Raw genomic sequence first — 25,117 nt, 5'->3', positions numbered from 1 at the left:
ACTTTGCATTGACAGGGCATAGGTTACATTACTCTTATTACGATTGTGTAGTAACATTCTATTGGCAGTGTTCTCAAAATAAAAATACACCATGTTTTTTTTTTTTTCCTCCTCAACTTCTGAAGCCTGGATAAACTCATAGCCTCACCTGAAACTTTGACTAGTTGAAGTCTTGACTCTTGTGCTACCTGCTTCACTAACATCAGATAGCAAATTGGAGAAACCTGAGAAATCTGATGTTGAAGTCCTTAACCTGTGATCCACCCCCCCGTCAGTGGTAGTGTTAAATGAAATTGGCACCCTGTTGCCAGATTTGAACTGAGAACCAAATGCTTGTGCAAAGTTCTCTATCTGTTGTGGTCTGTTGTCTTTTTGCTGTTCCAACTGATTGGCCAACTCCTGAGGTTGAAGGTGAAAGCCTGAAGATTCTAGGTTCTTTTGCTGATCTTTCTGCCCGTTCAATTCCTGAGATGATATCTGGTAGTTAGAGGAGTCTAAGGTCTTTTGTGGGTCAATTTGGTCAGTCAGCTCTTGAGATGGAGTCAGCTGCTGATGTGTTGCCTCCAAGGACAATGAAAAGCCTGTTTGGGGGCCTAATACCATGCCAAAATGTGACTTTGGCATAGTGGAAGGCAATACTGAACTTAAAGACTGATTAAATCCACACTCAAGAGGAGATGTAGTGTAAATTTGTTTTTCAGAGAAAAAAGAAGGGTTCGTGAGAGACGAAGAAAGGCTTACAAACTGAAAACTGGGTCCCAGTGGGAAAGTTGATGTATGGCTTGTTCTTTCCAAAGCTTGCTGTAGGTACTTCGAGTACTCCTGGAACATATTGGTTTTATCGCCTGACGTAGATTGAGAGTCTGAGCAGACGTTTTCCTCTTGCACTAGATCATTGCCGTCTCCTGCTGTATGCATCTCTATATGGTGGTCAGAAAGGTTAAAAGGAACATCAGGGTGCACCACTGATTTATGAGTGTAGTGATCCAAGATACTTTGGAGGACCTCGTCCGGAATGACCGTTTTGTCATGACAGTTCTTTAAATCGACATTCAGTGACTGGGAATCTATAAGAGTCAATGGGTTCTCCCCATCCATAACACTGGAGACCGCTGACTGAATGACAGACTGTTGTGTCACCATGTGCCCTACATTGACTGCGTAAGCATTGTTGCTGTTAGCAGCCTGCAAATATCTTCTTTTCTTCAGGAACTGCATGGCATCGTCATAATTGCTACTGTTATGGCCTTTGTTACTTGAGCTCTGAAGGAGGCTCATTGTGTCTACATTAGTACTTCCCACCATATCAAGTGAGCTATTTGTCTTCTCCGATAGCTTCTGCATTCCCATGTTGGATTGATGATCCAGAGAGAGATCATTTTTATCTGCATGCTTCCGGTTTACCTTCTTAAAAACCAATTTTGGCACCTTGGTGTCCATGCCATCCATACCAGCATCAGATGAACCGCCGAGAGAAGACACAAGTGGAAGGTCCACCGAGTAATTCTGCATGTTGAGACTCGATGCCATGTTAGGCTCATTATGTTTGTTCCCAGGCTTCTGGTCCTTGTGTGCTGAGCCATTTCTGGACTTGCCTTTCTTACGCCCAGAAAAATTGGAGTTTCCCTGAGATAAGTCAAAGTTACCCGACAAATTATCCATATTAGGGTTTGAAGACCCAGGCTCCATCGATCCTTTGTTGATAGATTCACCACATGTTCTTTTGTGCTTCAGCAGCCTATCGGTTCTTGAGAAGAACTGTTTAGAGAAAGAGAAAAAAAACACGATTAAAATTAAAATCTCAAACAGTGTTTAGCATTTTCTGCAGATTATGCTTGTATTTTAGAAATTTTTCCCACTGACCTGCAGGAGGTGACTACAATGAGGAGAGGACGGTCTGACAATTCTTAAAGGGACACAATTCTATCAGATAGCCACTAGAGGGACTTCCGTGTTCTTAGAACATGAAAAGTGTTTTAAACGACGCTGGACGTCCTCATGCTATGTGAGGACCTCCAGCGTCGCCAAAACCCCCATAGGAAAGCATTGAATAATCGTGTATCAGGAGGCACAGATTTGAGTGATAATTCCAATACCAGGGGGTTTAATCTATACAGATAATTCTTTAGAGAAGAAACTGCTATGTTTACATCTGGGGTTAAGCCAGCCTCTAGTGGCTGTCTTGCGGACAGCCACTAGAGGCGCATCGGCAATGATTGAGGCATATTATGCCTCAATGACGCAGAGCGTCCATAGGAAAGCATTAAAAAATGCTTTCCAACGGACACTTTGAATGCGCGCGCGGCAGTGCCACGCATGCGCATTCGGCTCCGGTGACGTGAGACAAGGATGCTGACATCGGCGGGGGAGGGGGAGGGGGGTAAGGGAGCCAGGCGGAGGAAAAGGGTGAGTAGCTGATGGGGTTTTAACCCCTTCAGCGCCGCGGGAGGGGGACCCAGAGGGTGGGGGCACCCTCATGGTACTATAGTGTCAGGAAAACCAAGCGGTTTTCCTGACACTATAGTGTCCCTTTAATACTTTTCTTTATGATGACCTGACAATGCAACACTCTTCTGTTGTCGTTATATGTACTGCTCTTTTTTTTTTGTAACACTGCCTGTCTTTAATAACAATATGGAGTATTAAAAAAATTCACTCAATTATTGATGCTAGGGTTATAAAGCTGCTCGTGCCAAACCATAGGATGCATTTAAGCAACCTAATAACCATTTAAGCGGTGTTTCAATTAGAAAGCATGCTAGGATAACTCAATGATGAATTGAGGGGAAAATAAACGGTATAAGCAACTGTGTATAAAACCTATGAATGAGGTACTGAAGCTATTTGATGCATGCATATTTGTATAAACGTAATCCATCTCAGTGGGTGAGGTAGAACCTGCATCCTAACAAAAAAAAAAAAAAAAAAAACTGCATGTTTACATTAAAACCTAATAATTTAAATATTACAAACAACTGCTATATGGCTGAATTATGCAACTACTTGTTCATGTCATCCCAAATAAACTCAATCACACTTCGATAAAGCGGTTAAAAAAACAAAACAAAAAAAACAGGGTTCTCTAGCACTCAAACGTCAGTACCCTGTACTGAAATTATAATGCAGAAATTATATTCCAGTATCATCAACGATTATCCATTTTATCTCAAAGTGACAGTGACCATAGTCCCCTCGTTGCAAGTAGCCAGGGTGCTGCTCCCCACGTCCCAGCAGGCGAAAGGGAGAGAAAGACATTAGGTTTGTGAAAAGAAACAGTCTAATAGGAACTAGGCAACATGCTTAGGGTCTATGTAAACAAGGGACTGGTTTTGTTTGTGAAGTACTTATAGAACGTATGTTTGTGTAAGGTATGTGCCAAATTCGATCACATTTTTTTTTTTCTAATTGAATGATTCCAAGGCTGTAAAGGAGATAATTTGTTTACCTGCTGACATGTATCACATTTATATGGCTTTTCTCCACTGTGTGTTCGCTTGTGTCGCTCCATGTGGTACTTCTGGATAAACTTCATGTTACACTGATCACAGTTAAAAGGCTTTTCCCCTATAAAAGTATTTACAATTAAGAGAATTCCACTAGACAATCATGTACACAGAATGAAAATATACACTCACTAAGAATTTATGTTGATTAAAACATCTAGACCATGTCAAAGATTAAAGTTAATCTCAGTGTATCCAAGTAAAGGAGGCATTGGTTATTTAAAAACCAAACATGCAATGAAAACCACCACAGATGATCTACACCAACACATTTCCCTCTTCCAATAGGAAAGATGAATACTATATTGTATTTGTACTTTTCACAATAAAAGCACTCCTGTGCCAATGCTTCTCAGGAAAATAAGAGGCACTTAGACAAGCGCTTCTCACTTCCTTAAAGACGACAAAGCCGTGCCACAAACACTGAATGAAGAGACCAGCACTGCAGAAGCCGATTGCGCAAACAAGGGAATAAATATGCTTCAAAACGAGAAACATTCAGAGGACCCTTTTTAATTGCATGTTCTTTAACCCCTTAAGGACCAAACTTCTGGAATAAAAGGGAATCATGACATGTCACACATGTCATGTGTCCTTAAGGGGTTAAGATAAATGTGTGGTTAAAGGAAAACAAAGACTTATTCCAAACACTAACTTGTTCCACAGACCTTCAAATAACCCTTTACTCACTCACCTGATACCATGGTCATGGTCTGAGTCCACTGACATAATCTGATTTGGGGGAACCAATGCTCATGCATGGTTAGCGCATAAGGCCTTCCCCATAGGAAAGCCTCTACGAGGCTCCAGAAAGTGCCTCTGGTAGTTTCTCTAACACTGCATGTTTTACACTGCACACAGACCACGCCAATGAGATAAAGTGGTCTGGGTGCCTATAGTGTCCCTTTAACCCTTTAAGAAAACATGACATGTGTGACATGTCATGATTCCCTTTTATTCCAGAAGTTTGGTCCTTAAGGGGTTAAGCAGCCAAGGAAAGCTGCTTTAAATAATTTCTGTGAACGATTTGCATATTTCAAAGTAATGGAGCTGATGCTCCCAAAGCTATATTTAGTTATTTTCAGCAGGGTAAGTGGAGCAGAACCTATAATTAACACAGCTATTAAAAGATAAAAGTTCCATTTTTATGACTCTGTGTGGCACATTTTTCCACTGGAAGGAAGACAAATGATGGCTTAAGCATTCTAAACTCAAATAATGGAAAGTTGTTTTATCTTTTATTTAGTAAGCAAAATGGGAATGATGATGAATACATACCGCTGTGAATTTTTTCGTGCCGTTGCAGCAAATACTTCTGAATGAAACTCATGTTGCACTGGCTGCATTGAAAAGGTCTTTCACCTGATGGAAAAGAGAAAATAGATTTTGATGTAAAAACGGAACCTGAAGCACTTCGAAATGTCTAGATTTGCGTTTTGCCATGTTGTGAAATTCGATGACAGGTTGTAAATTAACAATGCCGGAGGTGTACCAATGTAATGTGCAAACGAAGTATACTATGGTGCAATAACTATTTTGAAGAAAAAAAAAAAAGTTTTATTGGCACTACTTTGAGGATTAAATTCCCGGGCAACAGATTAATCCATGACTAATCAATTTATGGCTTGGTAGAAAATGCTGAACCTTTAAAGTGAGAATGTCTGTAATAAATGGTTCTCTGCTCTGCTACTAAATCTACAAGTCCTAGCTCTGAAAACAAACTGGCCTTTATTTATCATGGCCCCATATTCCCAAGTTTGTTCACAACACTAGTGGTGTGTCTAGTGGACTTGAAACTATGAAAAACTACAAAAAGGCATAAATTATCACTATCCAATTTATAAAAAAAAAAAAAAAAAAAAAGAATCTCTCTTGGGAATAACTGGTTACAAAAGCACGGTGAAGAATTGTAAGCAAGTTGCCTAATTAGGATATACTGTATAACATTCTCACCAGAATGTAGATCCCAAGCTTATTTAGTACAAATCCCATACTGGTATTCCATAATACCAGACATAACTGCAAAGGTAATGGTGAATGGAGCACCCAGCACCCATTTTCATCTTTTGTGAGTTGCTTAACACTGAATTATTTCAGGGGTCTACTATAATGGCTAAGGTAAAATAAGTTGTTATCTCGAGCTCTCCCATGGTAAGAAGTCAAAACATTTTCAAATGGTCTAACACAGGGCTGTCCAACCTGTGGCCCCCCAGATGTTGCTGAACTACAACTCCCATGATTCCCTGGCTATCTGTTTAATTGAAAGAATCATGGGAGTTGTAGTTCAGCAACATCTGGGGGGCCGCAGGTTGGACAGGCCTGGTCTAACACTTCCCTGGGTACCTCTGGGACCTTCGGTCTTTTCAGTCTTCTGTGACAATGCTAAAAGTTCTCTCCCTATTTGGACATAATGCATTGGCTGAAAGTGTCAGCTGTCACTTTGCAAACAGTCTGACTTATTTTCAAGGGACAGCACAAGGTACTGCTGGTACCATAACCACTACAGCACAATGGTGCTTAGATTTAAAATCCCATTAAAGCAGTTTGTGTGTGTTCAATATACTTTTTTTCTCAATGTCATGATTCCCACCCCCCCCCACCCCTCCAAATGCTGGATGTTTCTTTTTCATTATGTTCTAGTTAATCTGATCCTTACTTCTTTAGGAGGTTTGTTTGCACCAGTTGCTGTGTCAATGGTCTTTGAGGTCAGCCAACTGCCAAGATATAGCATAATGAGCTGTAAAAAAGGCCATCTTACCACTGAAGCATTATACTGTGCATGAGCCTATGTAAGTCTTGAAGAAAAGCTGGTTATTTTTTTTACCTGTTAACATACACCAATGAAAAATGGAATACCATAAAACTATACCTTTCAGTTTTGGAATAAACGTTTCCAGTACTTCTGTAAGAGCTGATGAGCAATGTTTTAACAGATTCTTTGAATAGGGAAGCGGTGCTCTATTTGCTACTATTTACACCTCATTTTAATGTCTGAATAATTTAAATGAAGATGTTTTAACAAGTTAAAATGGAATCTCAGTTCCTTTTGGAAGAATACGCAATTACTTGTGTTCTCTACATTGAAACAAAAATACTGCCACTTGCTAGTTACTTTGAATAATGCATGTGGTTATTGCCATGCACCAAAATGTTGCTTTTGTTACATTCGATATTCAATAAACTCTTATAACTAAATAGGAGTTAGAAACTCTTAAATGTTTATTTTTAAAGGAGTACTTCAAACACCGCTCCCACAAGACATGGAGATAAAAGACCAGATACAGGTGTTGTGGCCACTCAACAGGATCCATCAAGTTGTCAAACCACACTAAAATGGCACCAAGAACATTCCTGGCACCATAATCACTGCAGCGGGCTGTAGTGGTTATGGTGCTTGGAGTTTTATTTTAAAGATACTTAAATTTAATTTGCTTCGCTTCAACAGAAGGACACTTGCTATGCAAAATGTAATCATAAAGGTAAAATTTCTTGCAAATCCGGAAATTCCATTTTATTTCTATGTGCAAGTACCAGATCTCGTCAAAGTTCAGTTGCTGAACAATTAAACGCACACGTGCTTTATTCAGATGTTTACATTGTAAAATACTTGGTGTGTCAGCAAAATGATGCACTTTGCATTATGGGAGCAAGCACATTTATAAAAAGAAGACAAAGTGCAGTGGAGTGCGCGAGCATCCGTTCTACAGCTACATTAGTGTACAAATATACAAACTAGATGGAAAGAATTTTTTATTTATACTTTTACAAGTGCAATGTACAGACTCCGTTAAAGCATTGACATAAAGAGGCTCTTCTTTCACTCTTAAAGGGACACTATAGTCCCCCCCAGCCACTTCAACTCAATGAAGTGGTCTGGGTGCCAGGTCCCTCAGGTTTTAACCCTTCGGGTGCAAACAGCAGTTTTAGTGAAGCTGCTATGTTTACATTTGGGGTTAAGCCAGCCTCTAGTGGCTGTCTTCCGGACAGCCACTAGAGGCGCATCTGCGACGCTGGAAGCATATTATGCATCCATCGCGCAGAGTGTCCATAGGCGGGGAGGAGAGGTCACCAGCGCCGAGGGAGTCCGGTGCTGGATTAAGGTAAGTAACTGAAGGGGTTTTAACCCCTTCAGCGCCACGGGAGGGGGACTCTGAGGGCACCCTCAGGGCACTATAGTGTCAGGAAAACCGCTTTGTTTTCCCGACACTATAGTGATCCTTTAAGCGGACTATACCTCATTATAAGCTCTCGTGTTAAAGATTGCATAGGTTTTACTACTGAATATAAAGATTTGCGATATTGACATACCTGTATGTATCAGCACATGCCTACGCAGATGATAGGAACTCCTAAAAGCAGAATTGCAGTGTTCACATATATGAGGTTTCTGATTAGGAGATAAATTAGCAGCTTCACAATCACCACCTAGAGACTAGAAGAAAAAAAAAAAAAAAGGTTAACATTAGACACAAGCTACTATATATTGCAACGTTAGTACATATCAAGCATTAGGCTACACATGTGTAACGTTATTACAAAGTCTTCACTAAAAAAAATAAATAAATAAGAGGAAATACTAATTTAGAAGAACCAACATTCAGCATCAATATAAGAGTGAATAATAAGCTTCCCACATTTGTTTTGCTTATTGTGAAACAAATGAGGACAAGAGTGAGATCTGCTCATCGTAAACAAAATATTCAAGTTCAATACAGACCACTTTCAAAGATTTACAATTATATTTAACCTGCCTAAGATCTGCTTATTGGCTAGAGAAGAAAAAAAAAAAAGCTTGAGTGTTTACAAATAGTTATTGAGGTCTAAAACCTCAATTAAGTTAAAGCATACATCGGTTTAATCGTGAAGTTCCAATTGGCCTCTGAACGTCTTTAATTCCTCTGGACTCATTAAAGGGTCACTCTAATCAATACAGACTGCTGGTTTTTGGTTTGGACTTTGTCCTGAAGGCACCACGGTTTGTCTTAAATCACTCGGAAGGTTGGGGGCATACTAGCATCATACCACTACAGCAGGCTGACATGTTTATAGTGCTTTGAGTGTCCCTTTAATATAGCTGGTACGGACCACCCACAGCACATCAGAGCCACTACAGCTGTTTGATCCTGAAACGTGTGTGCATGACTAGCTTTTATTTGCATTTCCCCTGCATTGTGGTTTAAATACTACAAATATAGTGTCCATAGGCCAAAGCATCTCAAGATGATGCAAACGTTTGGAAGGATGAACTATATTAAATATATACAATGTTGGAGATCATAGATTAAATGTAAACTTGCCTTAGGTTGACCTTAATTATCTGCATGTTTTGTTGTCTTTAGAACAGCACTTTAATTATATTATATTACATATATATATATATATATATCAATAAGAAAGGCAAATACCGTATATTTAATTTAAATACATTTTGGGGGTAGGACATTTACAAATTACTGTGATATAAATAGGCTGGGTGGGGTAAATATGCCTTCACCAGCCACCAAGTAATGTTATACCTTTGGGAAGGCGAGTATAAACTGTTCTTCTAATAAAAAAATAAAAAAAACATAATATAAAGTAACAGGACACCAAATTCAGTCCAAAAACTTATTAGCACAAACCTATTTCTTTCAAATGTATTTAGATTAGAAATGAGAGAAAAAAGTGCACTGATGTATGAGCAGTATGAGGATTAGCCGAGGTCTCGCAAACCTCAGATTCTGGAGATTTCCAGCAATTGAAAGGCCCTCAAAATAGAAGATTAATTGTATTACTTGTTATAGGTTTCCATTAACAAAAATGGGAGAAACCTCCCCATCTTCTAAATAGGAATTCGTGTTACTTTCACCTTAAAACAAAGTACATATTGTTATCACAAGGCAGCTTTTCATTGCATTGCCTAACAGCAAAACACTGAAAGGTTAGAAACTTAAAATCTGTGTCAGGATACGTTACTCATCAAAACTTACTATACATATATAAATAAATAAAATGTGTGTATATAAAATTATTGGATATTGTTTTGAACCCATTTATGTCATCTTTAGGAGTGTTTGCATATTTTGTACAGACACCCAAGGGTGACATGTCCGCTTGTATTTCTGCAGCCAAGGGGAAAAGCTGAAGCTAAATATAGACACCTAAATTCTTCCTTGCAGGCATCCCACCATCTTTATTTCCTTAATCTTCATCTACCAATGTGGTGCTCTCACTAGTACACAAAAGTAAAACACAGATCTGAGGGGAAACCCAAGAGAGACCATCCATAGACCATCGATAGACTATTTACCCAGATAAAGTGAAAGGGATTCTTGTGGCAAGTGGCAAAACATGAAGGCTGATGCTCCACCATTTGTCAAGTTCTGTCAATTTAGGCTTGGACCATAAGACAACGTGGCTCCCTATTTTGTCTTAAACCTTTTGATTGCATTGCAATTTTATTGTAATTTCAAGATGAGAATTTAATAAAGAATGAAATACTCAGACAGTGACAGCTGCTTTAAGTGGCAAAAAAATCCACTTTTCTCCTAAATTAATTTGTGGGTTTAACTTGTAGGAAACAAGTGTTTGTGCAGATTTACTTCTATATTCTGCCTTGACGCATGTTAAGGCATGTTACAATATGAAGGCTGTTCCAATATGAAGGCTGTTACATTATTTGACATTGCATATCCCTATTGGGACAAAATATTTAACAGACTGGATGAATACCAGAGAACATGTTCTACCTTGATTGAAAAATAAAAATAAAATAAGATAATTAGCTGCCAGGTTTTCAACAACATGGATCAACTCAAAAGCACAAATAAAAAATAGAAACAACTCAACTGCAAGCACTCAAAATCCACAGGAGGTTTCATGTTGGGTGTTTGGTGTGACCTTTCCCTCCGTCTGTTCCCTTTTTTTGTGCTGATTAAACCAACTGTTGATATTGAGCGCTTGCGTTATTTCTATTTTTTTTGTTCTATTACTGGATTTGGAATTTGAAATTTTTTGTGTTTATATGCTCAGAGAATTATGCTAGTGCAATTTTGTTGTTTTGCTGCCCCGGTTTCAAGTTTTTTTAAACTCAAAGCACTTTGCAATCTGAATGTAGGCTTTTTTTTTTTTTTTACGGAATTTAAAAAGATATATCAAACTGGCTCCTAACCATTGATGACATAAGTAATAGCTTCTCCATTCACACACCCAATTACTTGTACATGTGAGCATGCACTGTTCTTCAAGTAAGCCTCTTTCATTTGCAGGATCTTAGCGCACAGTGTGTGAGTACATTGAGACAGGCAGATTGTGCCCACACAGCACAGAGCCAGCAAGTGAAAAAACTGACAAACTGAATTCTCTATCGATTCAGTGGGTAGAGTTTAGACACCAGACATTTATATGAAAATCAAGAAAATGGGAAATCATTTAAGGAACACAAATGCAAATAAGAAGGGACAGTTTTGCAACACTTCAACCACTACAATAAGATGCAGTGAGTAATCTCTTTAAGAGTTTATTGACAGATGCTGGATGAAGTGCGAGGTCTCACATTATATAGATGAGCAATGGACAATGACGACAGAGTGTATTTATAATAGGCTTCGTCCGGGCCGTACTGGGACAAAATTTCAGCCCAGGCAATTAAAGGCAGTGCAGCCCACTAGGAGGGGCGTTGCCATAAAGGGAAAATGTAATGTCACCACCATTGCCACGCAGGGGGTGCAGTGTGTGTGTGTGTATGTATATATATATATATATATATTGATTAGATATGGGCTTAAATTAATATTTTATTAAATTTAAAAAAAAAATCCCATTTACTCGATTTTATAACTTTGCAGGGGAGAGAGGGAGCATGTAGATATCTGGTGGTCCGGCAACACTCTGATAATCTCGGAGCTCGCGAGCTTGACCGGCCATTGATGGGACAAAACTCCATCTTGGGGCTGGTACTGCCCTGCATGGGCCGGCAGGGGAGATCTCTTGATCTTTCCTGCCGGCCTCAGCCCATGCCATCGCGGCCCACCAGGCATTTGCCCGGCCCGGTTTGCCCGATGGCCAGTCTGGGCCTGGGCTTCGCCTATTTGTTTTAATTGTACTTGGGTTGCATTCGTTTTTAATGGGATTGACGAGCCAGCAGACCGGTGGCTACAATAGAAGGGTTTTGCAAGCATCGTAATCACTGCAGCCTGTTGTAGTGGCAGGAATACCCTGGCACCATTTCCCGATAATGGGGTATCCAGCTTCTGCAGGATTTTGGGTGTATAAAAAATAAAATACAAATAATCTTACCTTTCAACTTGTAATATTGGACTATTGATAAAAAAGAGAAGTTTTCTGAATATGGAAATTTGGAGATTTATTTTTATTAAGATTTAATAAGGAGTATAATTTAAGACCCACACCAATTTTCCCCCCTGTTTATTGGCAGTCTTTAGTGAGGGCTTTAATTCCACAAGGTGTTAGGCAGTTGCCAAGAATATTAGCTTACACTCTGTTCAGCCAATAACTGACCTTCAGTACATAGAATAGGCACAAAACAGACATTGGCCAGCCTAGAACTCTTGTTTTGTGCTGATTGACGCTCCTGAAAGTGGAGTTACACCCCAGGCAGGAAAATTGCATACCTCTCTGTAAGTGCAGCAGATCATACTGAAACGTCAGACGGTGCCTGCACGATTACCACTTCTACTCACTGAAGTGGTCATGGTGCTTGAAGTAATCCATTAATGCAGACCTTTGAAGTTTATTAAAACTTACATAAGATTACAGGAATATTAACATTGGATTATATCAATAACAAAGGGACACTTCCACCCCCATAACTTAAGTTAATTTAGATGAGCTTACAGCATTATGGGGGTAGGAGTGTTCTTTTAAGTATGGTTAAAGATCGGTCCAGAAAGCCAAGCAAGTCTCTAGGTTAAACTATGGGAAAGTGAACTCTGAAGCTCACACGAGCGCAATGTGGCTCTTACTTTAGAGGAGTCACTCCGCCTGCGTTTGGATTTTGCTTCCTGAGCTTCTGAGTTTGGCCTCCTGGTCTTCTTCATGGATGGACTCTGTTTTGGATCGTAGCCATTTTTTTCAGTCCTTATTAACAGCTGTGAGAAGATATTTGGAGGTTAAGGTTTAGAATATGAATGACACTAACATTTGGGAAAATGATACAGGACACTGTTTAAAAACACAGCTACAAATTTCTTTGCACAGTGAAATTCAGTGATAGTGCATTTATTCTACAAATGAATATGCCGTCTACTGCACTGCCAATGTATATTTGGTCTTTTTTCAAAGCTTTGCAGTGCCAATAAATCCTCGAAGCCGCAACATTACGAATTGTGTTTCTCTGACTCGGCAACATGACAGTATTTCATTTTGACTAGTATATGGGGAACTGCACTCACTCCCCGAAATCTGAGCCAGGGTGCTTGCTGAGCCAGAATCAAACACCAGATTTCCAAACATTAGTAGACTAATAGGGGTCCAGGCACTCCTTGGTTCAAGACAGGCACTTTAGTCTTGAACCAAGGAGTGCCTGGACCCCTAGTATTTCATTTTGAATGAAAGCAAAATTACAAATTCTCGGCTTACAAACAAAGTCATGTTTGCATTAAAAAAGCCAGTAGTAAAAATAAAAGTTTCCATGATGTCGGGAGTCATTCTCTTACTGCCACTAGATGAAGACTTGTCTGATACTTGAGTATTTTAGACATGACAGTGCAGGATGCATTCTCTCATGCAAGCCAGATAGAACAACGTTCAAACGGGCATTGTCAGATTGTTAGCTGTAAATTTCATTCACAAGCAATAAAATGCAAAAACTATTAAATAAGTTCTCAACTTCACCTGCAGCCGTTTTATGTACATTTGCCATAACAGTATCTGTTAGTTTTACTGTGTAGCGCTGGCATGCATTTTTGTCAAACCACTCCAAGAATCCCAAAATGATCATTACCTGTATAAGGAGCTGTTGTGGTGCACACCACTCTATGGTAAGGAGCCATACTGTGTTTTTTTTTTTTTTTTTTTATGTTTTCTAAAACGTATCTCTTACCTGGATACCCCCCTTTATAAATATTGCAAAAGTTGAACTTCCCTTTCCACATTAGCAGTAATAAATCTGATCATCTTTGGGGAGAATTCAAATATTAAATGCACAAGGGGAAAGCCTGCTTTAGCTATATCTACGAAGAGAGAGAGGCAAGTGACAAACTATTTAGGAAGGCAAAAAAAAAATCTCCTGCTACTAAAGTAATATTGGAAGTTAAAATTAACAAAATATTGCACTACTGCCATGACATTGCATGACCGGCTTCAAGACTAATGCTCAAGCTTCTCTTCGACTCTTAGATATCTATGGATCAAATGCCATAATAGTATAGTCCCAGTACACCTATACATTAGCAGAAGTTGAGAACAACTGTGCAATCATATTATTCACAAAACGCAATGCACCTGAGAAAAATGTTTTTGCCTAAACTGGTTTGTGCAATGCCAACGGTGCAAAATTTTGAAATAAATAAAATTTAGCTGCAACAGTTTTGGAAACAATGAATCGTACTTCCATGGACATTACCTGAATATCAGAAATTAAAGCAGCACTAAACTTTATTTTCATTGTGGCATTCCGTTATTTCTTTGTATACACCCACTGAAATGAACCTTGCCAAAAGCTGTTCCTACTTTCTAATGTGTAATTATCAAAAATAAGTTACCCCCCCTTCCACAACCCCCTCCAAAAAATGTTTAAAAAAACAAACAAAAAAAACTAAGTAACAAATGTACTTCAGATGATAAGATCCTTAAAGGATGCACCCATTACAGCAACGAAAGGGTTAAAATGAATTAAACTCTGCTTTACTGTAGCACCAGATGAATCTTCTCACTGCAACTCTAATCCTTCTCTGAAGCACTGGGACAACTGATGCATGCACAGCCATCAATGGGATCTGTCAAAAAGGCTTCCTGTAGAAGAACTCACTTCCGCTTCGAAGTGCAATTCAAAGCGAGTGAGGCAGGTAACAGTTTTGGCTCCCTGACAGCTGAGAGGTGTTACCAAGGGGATTTATCAAATAAGCCGGAAGGGATAGGCAATTAATACTTAAAGCATTTCAGTATACAGAAGTGCTTTACACGTTTTGTGTGTTTATTGTATATTTTTAACATTTAGAGCACAACCACTTTACACCCAGTTTGCAGCCTATTCTGGTATTTTTCATATTTGCTCACGCAGCAAAGAGTTTACAGCAATCACATATATGGGTAGTACACCTACTGGCAGGAGGTAAAATACTTGGGAGTAATTAAGGCTGTTGCATAATGTAACTACGTATATCAATAAAAACTGACACATACAACTTTTTAAAATCTTCCAAGCCTCCAGTGAAAACAGCTGAGATTTAGCTGCAGACTACTTCCTGGTTACATCAAAGCGTGATCATGGAATCCTCATAAAAGTGAAAGAATTCCAGCAGGCAGGGTCATCAAAAACATGACGTACGTGTCTCACACTAAGCCCAAACAAAAAGGTATAATTGCATAAACTACTTCACGTAAGCAGCATGATTAATTATAAAATATGCGAGTCATCTCACACTCTCCTTTATAACGTTTATCCAACAATCCCTCCTGCCTTCTTTGTCCCTCATTTTAAGTAACCCCCTGCACCATATTATGGCCCTACATTTCACTCTAGGCTTGATTTCCCATTCCCAGACTGTCTGCTATCATCACAATGACCAATAAACTGAGACTGGTGAGGACAGATGCTCAGGCACTACATAGTGAGCAGGAACTAGTCTTCAACTACGCTGAACTTGTGAATGGAGTGCTACATGACAACAGAAAAGAGCATTCATATATGATGGAGAATGAGGAATAACAGTATTATAGCAATGCAAACAGATTTTATGGATACAAACATATTAATTGGGAGTAAGTCCCAGATCATAGCAAGACTAGCTGGAGGGATAATCTCTTTAAAGGTATTCTTATAGTCACCAAAACATTAGCTTAATGAAGCAGTTTTGGTGTGTAGATCATGCCCCTGCAGTCTCACTGCTCAATTCTCTGCCATTTAGGAGTTAAATCATTTCGTTTATAGAGCTCTAATCACACCTGCCTGCATGTAAAGTGGACAGCTTTCCTAAATACTTCCTGTAAAGTGAGATCTAGTGTTTACACTTCCTTTACTGCTAGTTAGGTTTAATTTAGAATTGTGTCTGCCCCACTATTAATAGCCTTCTGCACCGCAGAGAACTATGTGTGATTAAAGTTGAATTTACAGAGTAGGCGATAGAAACTTTTAAAGCAAGTTAACGTCTAAATTAAAAAAATTTACTTCCCCCCATATGCAGGCTGTGTCAATTACAGCCAGGGGAGGTGTGGTTAGGTCTGCATAAACAAACAATAGTGATTTAACTAATAGATGAAAGAGAATTGAGCAGTATGACTACAGAGGCATGATCTATACACCAAAACTGCTAGCTAAAATGGTTTTAATTTCCCACGGGTGACTGGTATGTTGGCCCGGTTGTGGCCAAGGTGTGCAAGAAAAGGTGAGTTTTTACTTACTTTAACTTTTCCCTTTCGGCTACCGCTATCTCCTTCCTGCTGTTCCTTTGCTGATGTCAGCATTGTACTCTAGTCAAACACAAGAGTACAACAGAAGATCCTGCGAAACCCTCTATAGACAGAGCCTTATTCCCCTCAGCCAAGGGCTGAGTAGTTGACAAAAAGGTAGCACTGCCTTTTGTCAAGTGTAGGGAAAATATGAAGTAGTCCCTAGTTTGTCTTAGTATATCTTTTGACTGGGTTGGAATTTTTTAGAGAAATTCCAAAAGTCAATGTGAGCATTTCATAAAACATTTTTACTTTATGAAATACTAATTTTGGATGCGGGTGGGAGAACAGGAGGAGATCAGACAACAGAAGAACTCACCACTCTCTCAGTCTGCTTTAGCTAAGACATCTATTTTCCACACAGTCCACAGCTGTGTCTGGCTGGAGAAATGAAATATAATATCAAGATAGACTAAAAGCAAAGTAAACGGTCATGATTTGGAGGAACCATTTGGTACCATCCAATACTATTCTACTCACACTCACTCTACTGGAATGCAATCATCACATCATGCAAGGTTTGAAACAAGAATTCAACAAATGTATTACTCCTTAACAAATTCTCAAATAAAGTTGTGTAAGTTACACACTGATGTTGATCAGTTGACCTCTGTGATAAAGCCTTTATCTGTAGTAAGCAAACATTTAATTCTTGTTTTTTTTTTCTTCTCTTCAAACTGTATGTTGATGGACAGAACTAAGCTGCAGCCATGTTATTTATATAATCCAAATTGTAATATATGCAGTGCCAAGTTGCATCCTAAAAAAGCCCCTAGTCTCGATAAACTTTGGCTTAGCCTTTCAACCACTTGGATTCAAATCTTAAAAACTATAAATAAAATTTTAGCACAAAAATAGAAAACACATCCAATAGCAATTGGCAAAAAGACTATAGAAGATGTAGGTGGGATGATGAATAGACTAGGAATCCCAGGTGTACATTGCAGTGTTTAGGATAATACAGTCTCTGAAATGCTGTGTGTTAGGGGCTGCAGTATCGATGACTAAAGTACTCAGGAGCACTTCTGAAAGTAGGTTACCAGGCTTTCAGCACTAAGGAAGTATGCGTCTAATAATATACACTAATCAGCCACAACACTAAATCACCTGCCTAGTATTGTGTAGATCCTTCTGTGCTGCCAAAACAGCACTGATGCATCAAGACATGGACTCCACAAGACCCCTGAACATGTCCTGTGATATCTGGCACCAAGACATTAGCAACATATTCTTTAAGTCCTGCAAGTCGCGAGGTGGAGAATTGGATTTGTTGTTACAGCACATCACACAGACAATCGAATTAAAATATGGGGAATTTGGAGACCAATTCCTACACCTTGAACTCTTTGTTATGTTCCTCAAACCATCCCTGAACAATCTTTGCAGTGGGCAGGGTACAATATTGTGCCAAACGAGGCCACTGCTCTAAGGGATCACCACTGCCATGAAGGGGTGTGCATGATCTGCAACACTAGGTAGGTGGTACGTGTCAAAGTAACATCCACATGTATACCAGGACCCAAGGTTTCCCAGCAGAACATTGTTCAGAGCATACCACTGCCTAAGCCAGCCTTCTTCTCAAAGTTCATCCCGCTGTCAACTCTTCCATAGGTAAAATGATGCACACAGCCATCCACCGGATCGAAAATAAAAAGTAATTCGTCAGACCAGGCAACAATTTTCCATTGCACCATGGTTTAGTTCTGACGCTCACGTCCCTATTGAAAGCGCTTTGGCAATGGACAGTGTTATCATGGGCACTTTGACAATCTAAACTGTGGCGAAAACGGTGATTCACTGTGTTCTAACACCTTTCTATCATGGCTAGCAGTAAGTTTTTCAGTAATCTGAGCTACCGTAGTCTTCTGTGCCATCACTACCCACATGCATCAATGTGCCTTGGGCACCTATGACCCTGACACTGGTTATCCTTCCTTGCATCACTTTTGCTAGGTAGTAACCACTGCAAACCTGGAACATCCCACAAGATTTGCTGTTTAGGAGATGCTTTGACAGTTGTCTAGCAATCACTATTTGGCCCTTGTCAAAATCCCTCAGATCTTTTCGCTTGCCTATATTTTCTGCTTCCAACACATTGAATTCAAGGATTGACTGTTCACTTGCTGTCTAATTATACAGGTGCAATTGTAATGATATAATCAATGTAATTTACTTCAGCTGTGAGTGATTTTAATGTTGTGGCTGATCAATGTATGTATATTATATATATATATATATATATATATATATATATATATATACATACATACATACATACATACACACACACACACACACAAGCATATACATTCAGTACATTGTCAAACACAGATCTGCACACAGCAGTCAAGTCATAAGACTTTCTTTTCCCATATTAATCTCAAATTTGCAGTGATTTTACTTCTGCAAGTGACTCTGGGTGGGCACATGCAAATTAAAGGGACTCTCCAGTGCCAGGATAACAAACCTGTTTTCCAGGCACTGCAGAATCCTGCAGTGTCCCTCTCCTTCCCATCCCCCATCCCATGTTACTGAAGGAGTTAAAACCCCTTCAGTAACTTACCTGAATCCAGCACCAATGTCCCTAGGCGCTGGGTCAGGCTTCGCCCACGCTCCTTCTCCGCCAACGTCAGCAGGCGGGGGAGACCTAATGCGCATGTGCGTCAATGGCTGCGCGCGTGCGCATGAGACCTCCCCATAGGAAAGCATTGAATAATTAATTCCTATTGAGATTCCGGCGACGCTGAAGGTCCTCATGCATAGCGTGAGGACGTCCAGCGTAGTTTAAAACACATTTGTGTGAAGTCCCTCTAGTGGTGGTCTTATAGCCACTAGAGGAGGTCTTAACCATGCAAGGCAATTATTGCAGTTTATAAAAACTGCAATAATTACACTTGCAGGGTCAAGGGTGATGGGAGTTGGCACCCAACGGGCAGAAGTGGTCTGTGTGCCTGAAGTGTCCCTTTAACTCGAAGAATCACCCTTTTGCATATACCCACCCAGAATTATTATATACACAGACACACCTATATGAATACAACAGGAAAAAATGCCATCACAGGGTATTGAAGGCTTAATAAATTAGACAAAATATTAAGTGGTTTTTACATGTCTCATTCATATAATTTTGTAGGCAAGTTTGAAGCCATTACAGCAAGAGTAGTATTTGAGTTAAGGGTTAGGCATTGTGTAAGGTTTAGGGTGGAAAAAAAAAAATATATATACATATATATATAAATAAAAAGATCCTTACCATGAACCGTGTGCCAAGGTGCATTGCTTAGCAAGTATGTCTGCAGTCACATGCAGACCCTTCCCACACAGGATGACAGTCCAATGAGGAGCATCTCATTCTAGTTTATGGGGACTGATCAGGACAGTTATAATTAGCTTCAGGCCATTTGTTCTTTTGAACAAGAACCCATTCTTTGGTACAAAAAGTGTTTCATTTCAAAGGGTGCGAGCAGAAATGCAGCATGGAGTTTGCAGTATAATTCCGGTCTGTGCTAATCTGCATGCTCAGCAAAGAATTCTGGGAATATCGAAATCATATAAAAAAATAAAAGGCTTGCTCTGATCTTGCAATATAATGAATATCACCTAGTGTGAGTCACAATAAGAAGAAGAAGAAAAAAATGGGCCAGACATAATTGGTAAGAATATGAGACTGAATAACAGTCTGGATGGGGTGAATCACTCACCTCCTCTGTCATAGGAATGCCATTCAAGCCTGATTACATATCTCAAGTCAGCCTATCTTAAGATGGAGAAGACCAACAAGATCTTTATTCATTAAACATCACATTGTAGTGAAGTTAAAATAGAAGTTAAAATAGAACTGGGGGGGGGACTAACTTTCCCAATTCAGCTATTGTTGACATTTAAATTCTAACCCACTAGCAACTAATCCCATAAGTGAAGATTCCACAATGAAGAATTTCAGACTACCATAGTAACATACCTGTTTTTTGTGTTAAGGCAAGTTGTGCCTGCCAAATGTATGGCATGACAAATCGCACAGGCAAAAATTATTGCAAAAAGAGCAAAACTTCAGATAAAAAGATCAATAAAGCCCTTTCAAATCTAATATTTATCGCTAAGTATATTACATCAGATTTAAATACTACCCAAAACACATTGTAGAAAAAGAGTAGCCAACATTACATTTAAAAATAGGTCTACTACAAGCGCCAAACATTAAGATCTCAATGGTACCCGAAAAAAATTATTTAAGATGGCTGCAGCATACCCTTTTTGATGACTGAATTCCAGCTGAGAACATCAGTGTTAGGATGGTGTAAACTGATCATGTATATTTTATCAAACAGTGTTTACTCACTGAACAAAAGAATTCTAGTGAATTGTAAACAAAACTGTAAAATGTATGCAAAGATATCCATTTGGGAAAAACAAAATCTCAGCTGTTGTCACAGTTTGCTATGGTTTTCCTACAATTTCCAATTTGTCATACAACACACTACAAAATGGTGTTTAGTGAATGAGCCTCAGAGGTTGAAGCAGGAATCATTGTCAAGGGAATGCTAATTTAAAACAGACACAAATTGGGGGTAACAAACACTGCTCTACTAGTTTCAAAAGTGGTATATTCACAATTATTGGTTTCAGTGGATAGGCCCAAATACTAATTATATTCAAAAGATTAGATTAATATATTAGGACATCATGAGTAACAGTAAATATATAAGGTTGAAATGTTGTATTTGACACATTTATAAAAATATTTTACTAGAAAAGATACATTTATTTAATTGGAGCACAAAAATATAAAGTTTGCATACATCAACTTAAAACAGTTTGTTTAAATATTAGAAAAAAAGTTAATAAATCCTCCTTACATACAGAGAATGCAATTTGTCAATTTAAAACGTTCCTATAGAGATTAAAAAAAAAAAACACACATTAGGGGACTTGGTTAATTTCTATTAAAACCACTAGCTCATTACTTTTCAGTGAGTGTGTGGAGAAATGTGAATCAAAACTCAAGTGATCTATTTAAATCTAAATGGAACGTTCGAAAATATTGATACAATAAGAAGAAAAAAAAAGTCCCTTATATACACTCATACCTATTGTTACATACATAAAAAGGTGCATTCATATTTAAGTGTAATTTTTTTTATATATATATATATTATTTTTATATATACACACACACACACACACAGCACAACAAAATACATTTAAAAAAAAGACAAAAGACAGAGGTCATTGCAGGTACATTCACAGTGGGCCATTTTATCTATCTCGCATCATATGGACTCACAGATGATCACAAAGGCCTTTTAAAAAAAAAGGTGGCCTTGCCCATTCCCTCCATTTTGTATTTATCAAACATACCCCCATGCTGTACAAAAAAAAATATAAAAATAATAGGAATCAGTGAATGCTCGGTGGCTCTCCAGCTTGGGGTACCTAGCTATGTTACCCCCACAAAGCCAGCCCAGGGTAATGGCAAGGCCAAGTGGCTCCCAGCTGGTGAGGCTCTGTACAGCCCCCCTTGTGTGTTGTGTGGTGATGTAGGTCTCCCTCCATGTTTGTTTACCAGGCCTGCCCCAGTCGGATTTCCCTCTCCCCCTAGTCCCCCCCTATATCTCTCACCTCTCGGTTGAGGCCCAGGTCGGGCATGATCCCGGGGCCCCCCACGGTCACCTCCAGGATCTCTGCCTGTCTGTCCCCGCCGTAGAAGCGGTAGTGCTCGTGCTCGCCCATCTTCTCCTGCTTGATGGCGGCCAGGCTGTGCAGGAAGTCCCCAGGCTGCGGCGGGGAGCAGGGCTCCTTCTTCAGGATCATGTCGCCGGGGCCCGGGAGCGAGGAGGGGGCTGCCGGCGGGGGCGGCGGGGGGAGCAGGTCGGAGCCCAGGCGGGCGAAGCTGGTGACGGGCGGCAGGTGGCTGAACATGATCATGCTGGGCGGGAAGGTGGGCTCCATGCTCGGTGCGGGGGGTGGGGGACCGGCGGCGGGAGGGGGAAGGCCTCTCCGTGAGGTGACCGAGGCCGCTACCATACAAAGGGAGCCGGGGCCCAGCTGCTCTCCCTCACTGCCTCACACATCGTCACCGAGCCCGGCGCTCTGGCTGTCAGCGGCCCCGGAGGACCAACGATACCGACATTGGCCGCAGGCCTCAGCGCGACGAAACACGACGCCCCGAACGGTCCACAATAGAAAGCGGTTGAGAGAGAGAGCGCGGGGGGGTCAGAATCGGAGGTGCGCATGCGCAGCGGGAGCTGTGCTGAGAGGGGGTGAGCAGTGCGCAGGCGCGGACGGGCGGGCGCGCTCACGGCGCGTGCGTGAATTGGTGCGCACGTGCGTCGCGGCTCCCGCGGGCTGGGGCGACCGTTGCGCATGCGCCGCTGCTTTTTTTTTTATTTTATTTTTTGAAAGAAAGAAAGAAAGAAAAAAAATGGGATTGAGGGCTGGTGTGTGAGATGCATGCTGGGTATTCACTGGGGGTGGTCTCAGAGCAGTATTGTTTGGTGATGTGCAGTGTGTGTGTGTGAGTGAGTGATGAGGTACAGCAGGAGCAGCCATTTAAAAAAAAAAAAATTTGGACACTTTTGGGCAATTTTTTTTTTCTTTTTTTACTTAAAGGGACACTGTACGCGGCAAAACTAAATTTAGCTGAATGGAGTGGTTTTGGTGTGTAAATCATGCCCCTGCAGTCCCGCTGCTTAATTTGATGCTGTTTTTGAAGATAATTTAACCCCTTAACACCGCAGCCAAATGTACAAGTTGTGATCCAAAAAAAACGTAAACAAAACCTGGCATTTGAGCTATATGTCTGTCCAACCGTAATTCACCTATTTCATATTAAATGCACCCACACTTATTATATATCATTTTATTCAAGGGAAACAGGGCTTTCGTTTAACATCAAATATTTAGGTATGGAACATAATTTAATATGAAAAAAAAAATGGGAGAAAATAAGAATTTTTTTAATTGTTTTAGTTCTACGTGACATTTTAACTGTGAATGTCAAAATACTGTTTGCTTTTACTGCAATACAATACACATATTTTTATTCAGCGATGTCTCACGTGTAAAACAGTACCCCCTATGTACAGCGTTTATCATGTTTTGGGAAGTTACAGGGTCAAATATAGCGTGTTACATATTTCAGTTTTTTCACATTGAAATTCGCCAGATTGGTTACGTTGCCTTTGAGACCATATGGTAGCCCAGGAATAAGAATTACCCCCATGATGGCATACCATTTGCAAAAGTAACCCAAGGTATTGCAAATGGAGTATGTCCAGTCTTTTTTAGTAGCCACTTGGTCACAAACACTGGCCAAAGTTAGTGTTAATATTTGAAAATGCAAAAAACTAATTTGAATGCAAATTTTGGCCAGTGTTTGTGACTAAGTGGCTACTAAAAAAAACTGAACATACCCTATTTGCAATACCCTGGGTTGTCTACTATTGCAAATGGTATGCCAACATTGGGATAATTTTCATTCCTGGGCTACCATACGGTCTCAAAGGCAACCTGGTGAATTTTTATTTTTTTTTAATTATATCTTTATTGAAAAAGTTTTTCATTATTATTTGACATAGACAACGAATATGCTGAAACTAATACAGATCAACAAGTATGCACAAGTATCAAACAAATACATAATTTTATCGTAATTTATGATACATAGTACATAATCAAACACAATGATCACATATTCACTTATAGACCAGCATAGCAGCATACTAACATAGATTAACCACGACAAAAAAAAAAAAAAAAGAAAAAAGAAAAAAAAAAAACCCTTAGAGCATCTTATCAAACAAAATCCCTTTCCCTGGACTGAGGTTATTGGCTTCTGTTTTAATTTTATCCCATCTTTCTCTATCTATGCAGATATCTAATATAGATTAAATTAAAAAAAAAAAAAAAAAAATTCTGTCCATAGGAGAACTATCCAAATAATATACTATATTTGTCTAACCATTCGCAATACCATTTCTTTTTCCTAGAAGTAAAAGTCGCATTGTTGATCATCTCATATTCCATTGATAATTGGAACCTAATTTGATCTATCAATAGTCGTTTATCAAACGGCTTAGATACTTTCCAGTGTCTTGCGATAATGATTTTAACCGCAACTAAAGAGTGAATGGCAAAACAGAAATCTCTTTGTGAATCGAAAGACAAATTCAAATGTTAGATAGCCGAAGCAGCATTCTCCGGAATTCTGTTTGTAGTCATAGATGAAAAAATATTAAAAGCCCAAGACCAGAGAGACTTAACAGCTGGACATGTCCACCAAATATGTATGTAAGTACCTAAATGGCTACCACATCTCCAACAGGTTGGATCAGAAGAGTGAAACATTTTAACTAGTCTAGCAGGTGTATAATACCATCTATAGAGAACTTTGAAGTGGCATTCCGACAAATTCAAACAATGGATATATTTATTCACCCAGCTCAGAGAGGAGTTCCAGTCGTCTAAAGAAATTTGCAGTTCTAAATCTTGTTCCCACTTCTTAATCAAACTATAGGGGGACTCTTTAAGAACTTCCAGCATTGATAAGGCAACATACATGCTCTTTTTAATGGATTGAGACTTAAATATAACTTCCAACTTTTTCGCATAGATAGAAGACGATTTGAGCACATTTTTATGAATATAGTTTTTTATCCGTAGATAAGTAAAAATTTCCCTGCATGGAATGTGGAAAATAGCAATAATGCTCTGAAATGGCAAAATATTATCTCCTTGCATAATTTGTGAAAACTTTATTCTATCAGCGTTAGCCCAGTTCTTTAAAGAAAGATCTTCTATGAGGATTTGCAGTATGTCTATTGTACATGACTTGGGTATCATATTTCCTAGGGCTAATTTTTTCTTAATTACTAACCACTCTTCTAAAATTTGGAATAGTATCGTTGAGTTCTTAAACAAATTCATTAGAGAGTTCTTTGTAACTATCCACATCAAGTGTTGCAGTCTGTCTGTTTGGACCATTTCAGATTCAATAGTATACCATG

The 25,117-nt window shown here is 39.4% G+C and overlaps 1 protein-coding gene across 1 annotated transcript; it reads right to left on the bottom strand.

The window, feature by feature from the left end:
- On the bottom strand, positions 1 to 22,070 carry ZNF281 (zinc finger protein 281). Its single transcript, XM_063459258.1, has 6 exons — positions 21,732 to 22,070; positions 12,467 to 12,592; positions 7,812 to 7,935; positions 4,782 to 4,865; positions 3,446 to 3,564; positions 1 to 1,758 (listed from the first exon to the last, which is right to left on the bottom strand). Exons 1-6 carry the CDS (start codon positions 22,059 to 22,061, stop codon positions 145 to 147), a joined length of 2,397 nt encoding a protein of 798 aa, XP_063315328.1. The 5' UTR covers positions 22,062 to 22,070; the 3' UTR covers positions 1 to 144.
- Positions 22,071 to 25,117: the final 3,047 nt, after the last annotated feature.

This window comes from Pelobates fuscus, chromosome 6 (genome assembly GCF_036172605.1).
Source record: "Pelobates fuscus isolate aPelFus1 chromosome 6, aPelFus1.pri, whole genome shotgun sequence".
Taxonomy (NCBI): Eukaryota; Metazoa; Chordata; class Amphibia; order Anura; family Pelobatidae; genus Pelobates; species Pelobates fuscus.
This window is presented reverse-complemented; position numbering and strand designations above follow the sequence as displayed.